The sequence below is a fragment of the Camelus ferus genome, chromosome 7 (assembly GCF_009834535.1).
Source record: "Camelus ferus isolate YT-003-E chromosome 7, BCGSAC_Cfer_1.0, whole genome shotgun sequence".
Lineage (NCBI taxonomy): Eukaryota > Metazoa > Chordata > Mammalia > Artiodactyla > Camelidae > Camelus > Camelus ferus.
Window position 1 is genome coordinate 48,871,192 of NC_045702.1, and position 14,477 is coordinate 48,885,668.

The 14,477-nt window shown below is 32.9% G+C and overlaps 1 protein-coding gene across 3 annotated transcripts in view; it reads left to right on the forward strand.

Moving 5' to 3' along the window:
* Positions 1-14,477, forward strand: part of TMEM196 (transmembrane protein 196) — a 188,072-nt gene that overhangs the window by 123,192 nt on the left and 50,403 nt on the right. For 2 of the 3 annotated variants that reach the window (XM_014554695.2, XM_006179285.3), the window contains exon 1: positions 10,215-11,590. The exons of the other annotated variant lie outside the window; for it this stretch is intronic. In XM_014554695.2, the coding sequence (XP_014410181.1) occupies positions 11,444-11,590 (147 nt within the window). In that variant the 5' untranslated portion in view covers positions 10,215-11,443. Of the gene's footprint in view, positions 1-10,214; positions 11,591-14,477 lie in introns of those variants that run through there. 3 annotated transcript variants of the gene reach the window in all.

Below are 14,477 nucleotides of genomic sequence, written 5' to 3' on the forward strand. Positions count from 1 at the left end.
TCAGAAACTTAATGCTTATTCAATAGCTGTGGCATATGATCTGTTACAGTTATGGCCTGTCACTGGAGGAATAAACCCTTTCATACTATTGAATTTTCCATATTCCCTCATCATTCCTTAAAGGTAGAGAAATGTATTTGTTAAAGCTTAAAGATTTCTGATAATAAAATCTTTTTAAAACTTGTGATTTATTCCCCTGGCTTCTTAAGCTGGGAATATTTAGCATAACATACCTTTAATTTCCAAACATTATCACTGTTGACTTAAATTTCTAAGTTAAATTTTCATATAATGATGTTCTCTGAACGTATTGAAATTCACGTGTCAAGTGACCACAGACTGCTGTGCATTTTAGTTCCTTTTTCTTATCATATGACTTTTTCTAATTAAAAATTAATACAGGTTTTTTGTTCCCAAATTGAAAAGTACAGAAAGCATAAAGGAGAAAATAATAAACATCTAAAACATTAGTGTACTAATAAAATTTGTAATTCTTTACAGTGTTCTTTATATTCATACTTTTAAAGAAAATTAGGATTTTTTTTTACTGATACAATTTTTAAAGTATAGTTTCAAATGGTATTTATAGCTAGATACTATATGATTTTAAAATATAATTTTAATCACAATAAATTATTCTATTTTATAACTTTATAATTCTTTATTTTATTATTAGCCTTTAATTGGAAAATTAAGCTGATTTTAAGTTTTTCTGTAAAATAATACTATTGTTAACCCTTTTATATGTAAATCCTTTTGCTCATCCACAAGTATTTTATTAGAATAAAAATGGAAAGGTTAAATTACTCAAAGTGTATAAGCATTTTTAATACTTTTGATATATATTGCTAAATATTTTTAAAATATCATACTCATTTATGAGAATAACCATTTAAATTTACCACAATAACATTAATTATAATTTAAAAATAAGTTTTTGCCAGTCCAATAGGAGAATGAATGACCAGTTACATATTTAATTTACTACTGCATATGAACATTTTTTAACATGTTAACTAGCTATTTTTAATCTTTTGTTTGGGTATTTAATATGTTAGGTATTGAGTATTTAATATTTCATTTACCTGATCACACACTATTTCAATCATGTTGTTTTCTTTTTGGTTTGAAATAGCTATTTATATGTGAACTAGAACTTTATCATAAATGTTTTACTTTTTTTTCAAGTAATTATTTTAATTTGATATTAAATTAATCAGTGAAGGAAGCAAGGAGAGGGTGTCACCATGCTGATGTGATTTGTTTTGTAATTAAATGTAAATAGTTGAAGAAGTTGAAATGGATAGTTTGGAAAAATAATATCTTATCTCTCAATTTTCATCAATTCTTTTTTCTTCTAATTTTTCTCATATTTGTTAAGCAGATATTTATTAAGTATTTGTTCAGTTAGTTTACAAGTTAATGTCAGCTCAACATACGGGAAACAAGCATTGACATAGTGAAATATACACCCCAATCTCTAGAATACGTTGAGATGAGACCCTGGCAGATACTCTAGTTGTAAGATAGCTGAACTGGACAGGATTCTCTTAAAACCAAAATTCTGATTATAACTACAAATTCTTCATTTGATGGAAAATAAAAAGTTGATAACTATTAAGTCTTATGCCTGCCCAGGGACTACTTAGATAAGTATGAATTTTGAGGGAAATACGAAAAGCTAAAAGGTGGGGCATGTGCATGATTATAAACCTTTGAGTGACAAGAATCTAGAAATATAGAGGCAGAAAAGCAAGAGGCACAAATGAGCAGAGGCTCGTAAAAAATGCCAAAGACAATAAAGGTGAAATTGTTAGAAATGTTCAGAACAAGAAGAATGAGGCCAGGATAGGCCCACTGCTTGAGGGAATATGACATAATTCTGGAAAGAATAGCTAATGCATGGGATGAGATCTCAACAGGAAAGAATGAAGGGCCAAAGGTAACAAGATGAAATTAGATAGTGATAAATAAATCGACCTGCCTTTAGGTTAAAAAAAATTCAACTGTACAAGTACACGATTGGGGAAATAGGATAGTCCACAGGAAAAATACTCTGGGTTTTTCATTGATTGAAAACTCCGTATGAATCAGTAGTTCAGAATGTGGCCAAAAATGGCCATAATCAACATAGGCCACATTTACCAAAATATAGGATTAGAGAGATAATTATCCTTCTTACTAGGTCCTTATCAGAACACACTTGTTATACTTCACACAGTTGTGTTTTTACTTCAGAGAAACAGGGACAAATTAAGACTCACTAGTGTCAATGTTTTGGACCATTTGATACGATCTTTAATGGACTTAGAAATTTCTCCTGTAAATGTTGAACTCGACACAAGGCATGAAAATTATAAACTATTTGTACAACTGTGATAACAAAAATATTTTTTACTTGCTTTCTGTTGTTCCAGAGGATAGAACTGAGTGTAATGGATGGAATTTACAAAAAATGTAGATGTTGGTCTAATATTCACTTTAAAAAAATTCACTATATTCCTAGCCACTAGAAGAGTTGAATAAGAGATCAAGAATGTGATAGAAGGGATTTAAATATAGGATGAAATCTAACAAGAGAGCATTTATGGCCCAATAAACTCTACCATTCTATGTTAACCTACTTTTCATATCTGTTAATGTAACCTAATAGCGTCTTATCAATTTATTTGTCTCTGAAATAATTATGTAAATGGTTGCTCAGGTAATAAATGTATAACAAAATGATTATGAGATACCTTAGCACTCATTTTTAAAGTATTTAAGAGAACATCAGAAATAATAATTGGTATGAAAACTCTATGGCAGCAAAAAATTTGGGCAGAACTCTGCATTTAACTGAACCTCAATAGCCAAGCAGCTGGTTCTTTTTACGGTAGAAAGCAAGTCTCAGCAGATATTATTATCTCTGGGTTATAGTTTAGGAAAGTTGGTTGATAGTTTTATTTTTTCTATGTATTTGCTGATTTTTTTTCTCTACTTGTTCTATCAATTGGGTATTATAAGTCTCCATATATGGTGAAATTTTCCATTTCTCTTCTAAAGTCTATCAATTTTGCCTCATATTTTGACATTCTGTTACTAAAATTTTTATTTATGATGGTTGTGTCTTTGTATTAATTAATCTATTGCTTTGCAAACAAAAAAAATAAAAGTATGCCAAAACTTAATGGCTTGAAACAACATTTATTATCTCACAATTTCTGGAAATTGGGAATGTGAGTGCATCTTAGGTGGGTCTTCTCATGCAGTCAAGGTGTGGGCTAGGTACGCAGTCATCTCAAGGCTTATGTGGTCAAGGATCTGAGGGTGTTGATTCTTCATTGACTATTGCTCTGAGGCTTCCCTCAATTCCTTGTCTTATGGACCTCCCAACATATCAATACACTTTCTTAAAAACACATGATCAGAGAAGGCAATAAAGATGACCATAAGATGGTAGTCAGAGCCTTTCATAACCTACTCACAGAGGTGACATCACTTTTACCAAATTCTATTAGTTAAAATTCACTAAATCTAGTCCACATTCAAGGAGAGGGTATTATACAAGGATTTGTGTACCAGTAGGCAGAAATCATCGTGAGACATTGTCAGAAGCTAACTACTGCCATATATTTGTCGACTTAATGCTTTTATCCTTTTATTATGTCCATTCCTATCTCTGGTAATAATTTTGTTTTGGAGTATATTTTAGCTTTTAATAATATAACCACTGTTTTCATGGAATATCTTTTTCCTTCCATTCACCTTCCATATATCTGAATTCTTTTTCCTTCTACGTGTGTATCTTGTATACAACATATGGCTGAGTCTTTTGTTTTTCTTCTATTCTTTTGGACAATCTCTGCCTTTTAGTTGTAATTTTTATTTCATTAATGTTTAGTACATTTAATTATTAATTTCATCAGATACTGGTGTGCCATTTTATTTTTTGATTTCTACTTGTATTTTTTCCTTGTCTTTCTCCTTTCCTGCCTTATATTAGGATTTGAAAATATTTTTTAGAATTCCATTTGTTTCCTGTTTGACTTCTTCGTTATGTATCTGTGCTTAATTATATACTTTGCATTTTCTTTTGGTTAATTAGGAATTATAATACATTCTTAACTTTTCATAATGACTATAATACATTATAGTCAATTATATAGTACTTCCTTTAAATATGAAAATCTTGTAAACATGTAGAATCATATTTCCCATCCTTTTCATTATAATTTGTTATGTGTAATAAATATACATTATAAACCCCACAAGATAGTGTTGTGATTTTGCTTTAAGCAGTTATATGGTTTATTAAGGTATTGAGAGGAAAAAGTAAAAAAATAATAAACCAGATATTGACTATTTATGACGTTCTTTGTTCCTATCTTAGGATCTGAGGACCTAGGACCATTTTCCTCAGTTTGAAGAGCTTGTGATTTCTTGTAGTTCAGGTCTGAATGACAAGAATTTTTAGTCATTTATCTGAAAATATTTTTGTTTTGTTTTTATTTTTAAAGGACATTTTAGCTCTGTAGAGAATTCTGGGTTGAATTTTTTTCTTTAAACACTGAAAATAAGTAATTTTTTAAAAGTTCCACTGTCTTCTGGTTTTCATGGTTTCTGATGAGAAGTCATTGATTCTTACACATATACCATTTTTCTCTTGTTGCTTTTAAGAGATGCTCTTTATCCTTGGATTTCAACAATTTGACTTGGCTTTGTTGTACTTTTTTGTTAACTTCTTTATGTTTTCTCTGCCTTGTGTTATTTAGCATCTCAAATATGTGAATTTCTCTTTTTCAGAATTTTTTAAAATTTTACTCATTTTATTCTCAAATATTTTCTGTACAATTCTCTTTCCCCTTCTATTCCAGTAATACCTATATTTGGCCATTTGATATCTTTTAACAGGTTCCTGTACCTCCATTCATTTTTAAATATTTATATTTTTATTATAATTATTAATTTTATTTATATATCCAAATTAACTTCTCTCTGTCATTTAGCTAAGTACTTCCATTTTTTATTTCAAAAATCGTATTTTTCACTTCTGGAATTTTCATTTTTTAATAGATTTTATCTTTGCTAAAGTGTCCTGTTTCTCTACTGAAATATTCATTGGTTGAAAAAAAAAGTTATCTTTTAGATCAGTTGTAAGTACTATCTGAAAATCTTCATCTGTTAGTTCCAACATCTGGCTTACTTTCTAGTCAGATTTGGTTGAGTTTTTCTCTCTTGAGAATTTAAAAAAATTTTTGACTTGTCATATGTTGGATAATTATTATATCTAGGATATTTAGACTATTAACTTGTAAAGATTCTGGATTTTGTTATTTTTCTTCAGTAAACATTATTTCCTTCATTTTAGCTGTTAATTTTATTGGCTATGCTGGAACTGCAAACTCTTTCTTTCATGGCAACTCTGGTTTCAGTGCATATATTTTAATCTGTTTGAGACTAAAACTGAGAAAAAAATATTATTTACAGCTACCCAGATATGTACCATTATGATGCTCAACATTTCTTCGTGTAGACCCAAGTTTCCTTCTGGTATATTTTAATTCTGTTTGAAGAGTATTTCTTTGACTATTTCTTACAGTGAACATCTCATGTCTGTACTAAGTAAACTGTCTCAACTTTTGTTGGTCTGACAGATCTGTTTACCTTTCATTTTTTAAGGTGTTTTTGCTGGAAATATAATTCTAGATTAATAGGTTTTTCTGTTTGTTTTTAAGTTTCAATACTTAAAATTGTCGTTCACTGGTCCTCTGTATTAAATAACTTAAGACGAAAAATCTGAAATTCTTTCCTCTTTTCCTCTCTATATAATGCATCCTTTTCCCTCTGGCTGCTTTTAACTTTTTAGCCTTATCACTTGTTTCCAGCAATTTGATTGTGGTATCCCTTGTCGTGTTTATTCTACTTGCAGTTTATTAAGCCTCTTGGATATGGGGATTTGTAGTTTTCACCAAATTTGGAAAATAATTGACCATTTTTACTTAAAATATTTTTACCTACCTATTCTTCTAGTACTTTTATTATGTCCATAAAATCACTTCTTGAATTGTTCTACAGGTCACAGAGTCTCTTAATTTTTTTCAGTCTTTTTTTCCCTGTGATTTATTTTGTATTGTGATTTTTCTTTGTGTAATTTTATTTATTAATTTATTAATAAGCAAAAGATATTTCAGACATAAATGGAAAATTGTGATAAACACAGTTCTGATTTTTTCTTCTTTGGTGTCTAATCTGCTAATAATCTCAGATTACTATTTTTCACTTCATACATATAATTTTTCACCTATAGAAATGATAGTTTGTTCTTCATTAAAAATTCATATCTTTATTACATTAATGTATTTTTTTCTTCATCTTTGAACATATTTCTAATATTTATAATAGAGGTCTTCAAGTGTTAGCTAATTCCATAATCTCTAATATCCTGGTTATGGATCACATTTTCCTGGTTCTTCACATTTCAGGTATTAATTAGATAATGTGGATTTGAGCTTTGCATTGTTTAGTGATGGTTTTTGTCATCTTCTTTAAGATGTATTAGACTTTGTTGAGTTACTTATCAAACAGATTGATACTTTAGAAGCCTGTTTTAAAGCATTTTTAGGTCAGATATAAGAGTTATCTTTACCCCATGCATACTTTAGCCCCACTACTTATGCAAACTCCACCTGTGATCTCTACTGAAGGCTGAGTGTTCAACAAGAACTGTTGTTGGCTATTATGAACCTGAAAAGTTTCCCAGACATCTTGTAAGCTTCAAATTTTAGTTCTCTGGTCATTCCATTTCTAGCCTTGTGGAGTTGTACCCCATGATTTTGTGGCTTAGATTTAACAACAGACTCAAGGGAGTCCTATGGAGATTTATGGATCTTTTCAACATTAAACACCCTCCTCCCTAGTACTCTATCCTGAAAATATTGACTACCCTAGCCTCTAAGAACTCTGCTGTTTGTATCTTGAATTCTGTAAGACCACCATGCTCTGCATGGTACCTCTCTTCTTGTAACATAGTTTGTTAGTTGCTTATAGTCAAAAGACCAAGACAGAAAACCTTGCTTGTTTCTCTTCTCCCAGGGATTACACTTCTGCACTGTCATACACTATCTGAATGCTGTTTATCTGAATATCTTGTATATAGTAGGAGAGTAAATCCAGTCCTAATTACTCCATAATGGCTAGGTGGAGATGCTCACACCCTTTTTTAAAAAGTAGAAATCAGTATAAAATACATCATTTGGAATTTTTACATGTTTAAAAGTTATTAATAAGCAAAAGATGTTTCAAACATAAATGGAAAATTGTGATAAATACAGTGCTAAGTACTATACTTCCTCAAATTAATAAACACTAATGTTGCTATTAAATAATGACTTCTAAGCTATATTATCACTAGAAGGGATAAGGAAAAAAGGGAAAAGATAAACTTGGGTTTAATTATCTCTTCTTATTCAGCTTTAAATAAGGAAAAAAGTCTTTAGAAAGTTGTTTCCTTTTTTTTTTTTTTTCTTTTTTAGCAGAAAATCCTAGATAAATCTTAGGTAAATTATTTCTAAGCACACTGACAAGATTACTAAAATATTAAGTGGACTTGTAGTACTTAAAAACTTCTAAATGGTTTGTAGTGATTTTTCTTTTCCTTAATCTTCTATACTGCATTGGTCGTTCAGTCCAGTGCCTAAGGTCACTGTATAAATTTAGCGTCTAATAGCTTAAACAAACACTTTAAATCAAATCTCAAAATTAATCAGTTTAAAATTTTGACCTTTTCATTTACTGACCTTATATTAGTAACTAAATTTATTATTTTATCAATTTACTTGATTATATTGAGTTGTGGTATTTGTTTACCAACTCCTGCATTTTTCTTTATCCTTGTATTAAAATTTCTATGTATGGCACAGGAAATGTAGTCAATAATATTGTAATAACTTTATATGGTGACATGATTAATAGACTTATTGTGGTGATCAGTTCTTACTGTATATAAATGTTGAATCACTTTGTTGTACACCTGAAACAAATATAATATTATACATTAACTATACTTCAAGAAAAAATGTCTGCTTAGGTAAATGGGTGCATGAAGATCTCAGATACTTTTAGATACTTATTGGCAGAACTTAGGTCTTTAAAGAAAGCAATTATGAAAGATTTTTTCTGATTAGCAAGTAAGTTAAGTAAGAATTATTTTGAGATTATCTATACATTCATATTCACTGTGTCCTATATAAGCCAGCAGGTGGCAAACTTGAGATTTTTTTTATATTGTTGCTCTATTAAAGAAGTACAAGTATTGAACCCTATATCAGTGGATCTCATGAATAGCTTTTCTGGTGTACTATGGCATAAAAAAAATTAAACTCTCTCATTGTAGAACCACTGATATTTGGATAGCAATGTACATTGTATATTTTTCTCTTGATTTATTATTTTATCCTATAATTCTTTCTCTAATAAATAATTTTGAGAGATAGAGGATGCCAATTTGAACCCTTTTTTTGCTATGATTTCCACAATTAAGAGTACAGTTTAGTGGTCCTGAATTTACATAGGAGTGGGGAGTTTTCATCATTTAAAGGGGCATGCAAAATATACTTCATATCCCAGAACAAGTAACGTAAGATTCCTTTGAAAGTTCTAACAACATTGATCATCATGTTTTAAAATACAAAACAGTAATTTTTTTCTGTGGATAATGATTGTTTTTATCTTATTCCTATAAATATTCCTGTTTTAGTGTGACTTATTTGTAGTCATTTATAAATGAGATGGATTTAATTTCTTATATGTACACTTGATTTTCAAAAATGAGGATTGGTTGTATTCAGGATATGATTAGGCTTTGAGGTATTTAAGAAAATACATTTTTAGCCATCATATTCAGAGCTGGAAATTCAGTCATAATCAATGATTTACACATTTATTTCTCTCTGTGAAATTCATTTATTGTTAATACTACCTCTGTGTTCTCTAAAAATTAATTTCCCTTCCTGTAAGTTATTCTCCTTTTCATATGGCTGCATCATCCAAGCTATTTTACAGTTACTATAGCTTTCTCTTTTCAATGGGGAAGAATTTTTTTAAAAGTAAAAAAAGGAAAGCTTTAGTGACTAAAGACAAATAAAAAGGCAACATAGATATTTTATTATTTCTATATGTAAATTGGATCATTTAAATGGTTACAAGGTTTAAATAAAATAAACTATCCTTAGTTAAAGCCAAAAACTATTTGAAAGATTCTAAAGATTAGCTGTTTGGTGGACTGAGTTTTCAAGAAGTGGAAAGTGAATTCACTAAATATTCAAAATAAATATTTGAGCTCTCCAAATATCACAATAACTGAAGATTCTTTAAGACTTACTAAGAATCTAATAATGTATAATTCTTCTTTCCTTGCTTTTTTATTTTTAAGAATCTAATAATTTATCATTCTTATTTCCTTGCTTTTATATTTTTAAGGGAAGAAGACTCAATTTTTTTAATTTGGAATATAAATATATCATAAGGGAAGTAAGTTATAGTGTACAACTGAATTTTAAACTATGAAACAATCCTTGAATCAAATTTAAGGAAACTGAAACTGGCATTTATGATATATATTTTATATCACTCAACTTCACTGGGGCTTTAAAAAAAAGAAACTTCTAATCAGAGGTAACTGCACTGCTGTAGTCTGCATGTATTCAGAAGTCAAGATGCCCTTGTCTTGCATCATATGTTCTAACTCAATCCTCCTTTCTTCTATTTTTCCTTCAAACTATCCTCAAGTTCTTCAGAAACCAGTTTTTGAGAAAGATGACCCGCAGACAGTCTCATCCCCCAACTCCTTGCATCTTTCTGATGGAATATGTTGGAATTTTTCATGAAGTAAAATTAGAGACATGAAAATGGGGTCCAGACTCAGTGATCCGCAGACTTCTAGAGTCACATGTGCATCAAAATATAGTACAAAAATACCTGAGCCACAGTTGGCCCTTGCCTTAATGATTCTGACGAAGGCAGACTGTCATAAACAATTGTGCAATTAGCCAGATTTTTGTTTTTAATAATGCCCTTTCCAATGTAGTACTTAAATGTACACATCTCTTGAATTTGAGTGAGAACATGCAGTCCCAGGGGTGTGGTCTAGTGATGCTACCCAGAATGTGTGACTACGCTGTTAAGGGAGAGCGAGGGTCTGCCAGCAGGGGAGGACCATAGCCACTTTCCTACAGAAGTGCGGCCCTAGCCAGTTGCGTCTTCCTCTCCTTTGGACGCAGAAGTTGACAGGTCGTGACAGTGGGGAGTGAATTGCTTTAACTCCTTAAAGCAGGCTTGAGTGTAGCTCTTCTTGAGAGAGGGGTTCCTTGGTAAGGGTCCTTCGGAGACCTAGTGAATTTATGAGTATGTCCTTTCTTCACCCCCGTGCTCTCTCTTCTCTGCCTTTCTTTACCTACTGCGCCCCCAAATCACCTCACGTACACGTAGAAGAAAGTTTTACACAGAATGAGCCCCGTGTTGACGTAGGCATCCCCTCCCCTCCCATCTGGACAGAAGCCCAGAAGCGAGCAAGTGGGGGAGATGCAGGGGTAGGGATCGGTTGGATCTCTGTGGTAAGGGTCCCGAGGAGGGGCTGATTAAGGGCCAGCCAAGAATATTGGCTCTGGACCTACAAATAGATCAAGATTTGCCCTCCTCCATCAATCTCTTAAATCCCAATGAGGTCACTGCAATGAGAGAGAATCAGATCAACAGAGAGGGGGAGGAAGAGGACGACGACGAGGGAGAAGAAACCCAGACGGAAAAAGGCCATCAGACAAGGTCGCTTTTTCTGGCGACACAGCAACTGCGAGGAGCGTGGTGCTGAATATCATCCACCCGCTCAGCCTGGGGACCAAGGGACTCGTAGAAGCACTTTGTGTTACCACGAAAACAAAGGAAAGGAGAAGAGAGGGAGAGAGAAGCTCTGAGCCGTTCCGCTTTGGATTTCGGGGAAGCAAAGCTCATCTACTTGGCAAAGGAAAAGGGAGCCTGAAAGGGTCTGGGAGGATAAGGAGGGAGCGGGTTTCCCTGCGGAGACTTGGGACGCGGCAGAACTCTGGACAGCGCCTCCCAAGCGTCGCTTCGAGCTCCCTGGTTCCTCCAGGTTTCCGGCTCCTTATTGAAAGCCCTTTCTACCGGTGTACTCTCCTCTCCTGGACTTCGACCACCGAACCCAGGAAAATCCTTCTACGATCACTGTCTGAACGTGCCAGGGTGTGGAGCGGCTCCTTGCCTCTGGCTGGGTCAAGGAAGAGGGTCTCCGGTGCTGGAAATCCAGTCCTTGTGGATAATGCTTTGCTGGTGAAGAAAGAAAAGTTTTGGGGTCTGGTAGGGGGCAGAAGGGGTAAGGAAAGTAGTGGAAGAAAGAAGGTGGATGGTTGTTTTCCGTCTCTGATCTGGAAGGAATGATGACCGAGGAAGGATGTGCACCAGCGGCCAGATTATTGGGAGCCTCTTGGTGCTCTCTGTGCTGGAGATAGGGCTGGGGGTATCCAGCGTGGCCGTGGGGGCAGTGAGCTTCAGCCTGGCCCTCCGAGAGCACAAGCCGCAGCTTGGAGACTCGTCCCCGGTATGGAGCGGGGTGTGTGTACGTTGAGCCATTTCACTCTCTCTTTACCTCTTTACGGTGATGGGCAGTGTGCGTGCGTTAGTCACCCCCTCCTTGGGGAAGAAAATTATAAATAGCCACTGGCTTACATGTAGGTTCATGTTTACAGGCTATGCCTTTTTTACGTTGTCCTTTATTTATTAGTGTTTTGTTTTTCCTTACCTTGGCTTAATACCAAATCAAATGGCTTTGTTTAAAGTTGGAAGGGAGGGGCAGTCTCCACCAGCTGAAACTGCAAAAGGCTGCCCAGTGATGCTGATTACGAGGGTCACACATGTCAAGGGCAGGCTCACTTAGCCTTCTTTTACAAGGAAAATCAAAATGAAAGTGTTACATCATTTTCTTATACCAGAAACGAGCGAGGATAGAGTTATGCATTTATTTCTGGGCAACAGTGCCCAAGGTATACTACAGGCAACACCAATATGACAAAAGGAGAAATGTGGTATGAGTGTGAAAAGAGCATTTTTTTTTCCCAGAAAATGCTGCTCTTCATTTTCCGCTAGCTTTCTGATACTTCATATCTGAAAACTCATTTGTAAGTTCTAGGCAATAAGTTAAACAACAAATGGTATGATATGTAACAACATTCTATTTGAACAGTAACTCAGCTTAAAGAGTACATAATGTTCAGAGAAAATGTCATAATTTTCTCTAGATCAGAGGGCAGACCTAGCAAGTTTCTTGTTTATTTACTTTGAGTGAATCTCCAGGAAAACCTTAGAGACTCATTCCTTCCACCAAGGATCAATAAAATAACTCAGCACTATTGCTAGTGTAAGCCTAATTGTGAAAATCAGATTTTTCTTCTCTTTTAAGTTGTATAGCTATAATATCCATATTCTTCTGGGTCTCTAGCTTGATTCTACTTTCTAGGCAAATTTAATAGGAAGTTATTCTATCACTGATAATAAGTGAGTATAATTAATACTCATGGCTTACTTGTGCTTCAGGTCACTGAGGAAAAAGTTACCACTTATGAATTGAAGGATAATTCTGAAATAATTCATTTTTGAGAGAAGTTCTAGCATTTTTAAAACTGGTATAACTGTACTTTAGAAAATTAGTTTCTATATTTTAACTTTTCAAAGTGAGGTGACTGTTTTTAAATTGCAGAAGTTAAAAGAAAAGAGAAAAACGGTGTTTAACTCTAACATTGAATTCTTCTAAGAATCCTTGTTCTGAATTCAATGTTACCATCAACCTCCAAATAATTACCTTTTTCTTTATTATGTAATTTTTAACAATGTATATTTTAAATTTAAGTATGAATGGCCAAAAGGCAAATCTTAAACCTAAATTTTACATCTTATGTGTAGTAGTGATTCTTCTGAGAGTTGTAGTTAGTGTTATTATTATTATTTAAACAGAAATAGTCAGGCTTTAAAACTTCTATCTTCTAACTTCTAAAATGAAATATAATGCCAATATTTAAAGCAAAGGGAATAAAATGTGATCTTTTAGTGGCTTATAAGGAACAAGCCTCAAATACTCTTCAAATCACTTTCCCTCAAATCAAATTCAAGAAATTGGGTAACTAAACTTAGGTTGTCTCTAAATAGTATCAAAGAATCCACTTTATCTTCAAGAATAAAAAAGTGGTTACATTTGCTTGGCATCATGTAAGAAAAATAATTGAATGATCTTTTTTCTCTCTTTCCAGACTATTTACTGTTATCTAAATGAGTCAACATATATGTATGTACAGAAAGTGAAAATTTTGAATCAGCTCAGTGAAAAGTAAATAAAATAGTTTTGCAGTTATTATTATAAATAATTATTTCCATTTTTAACTGGTTCTTTTGAGTAACCAAAATTCACCTAAGATTCCCAAATAATAGTTTCAATTTCTATTGTCTGATTCAGTAAAATAAATCAGTATGATTGAATGAATGGATTTGAAACTAGAGTGCCCAAAGAGTTGGTCACTTTTATAAACTCAATTTAAAAAAATCAAATTTGTGAAGAAATAAATATCCAAGTTTGATCAATGTTTGTCAAATTATAGCCTTCCTAAATTGAATTTTAAAATAATTTTTTAGAGGTCACTTGTGATACAGTCAGAATTATTTCTCAATTCTGGCAGTGATTAATTCATATAGCCACTTTTTATACAGAGTTACCATATGCAAGACATTTTAGTATTTAACAAGGACTATTAAGATGAATCAATGCCTAGCAGAGGAAACAAGATGGGTACATCACTAACTTTATCAGTGGTGAGAAATTGACTTCAGAGGGTTACAGGGGTACATAAAGGGAAAGAGTTTGGGGCGGTCAATAAAGGATCCATAGGAGAACTGTTATTTTTCTCTTGACCTTTATATTTTATTGGAACTTGGAATTAATATATCACAGTGTTCATGTATCACAGTATAAATTCCGAGTCTGCCTGTTTGCAAAACCCAGTTCTGCCATTTACTATCTAGATGGCTAGCCAAAGTGTCCTCATACTCTGTAAAATTGGGTTGTTAGAAGGCACAAATCAAATTATGCTCTTAGTAAAATACATGGTATGTAGTAAGCACTGAATAAATGCAAACACCTCATACTGGGTGCACACAAACTGACAGTGAAGGGTGTGAAAAAGGAGAGACTTTCAGGCAGCAAAAAGAAAGACAAGAAAACTGGGACAGGATGGGTTGTGTTTCAGGAAGAGTAAGCTCTTGTATTTTTCTGGATCTTAGTTGTGCGAGGGGGAGATAAGAATGGAAAAGATGGTTGGGACCAGACCATGGGAGGCTGTGTGCCAGTGTAAGGCGATAGATTTATTTCCTCATAGTTTTAATAATAGTAATAGTAATAATAATAATAATAATAATAATAATAATAATAATAATAATAATAA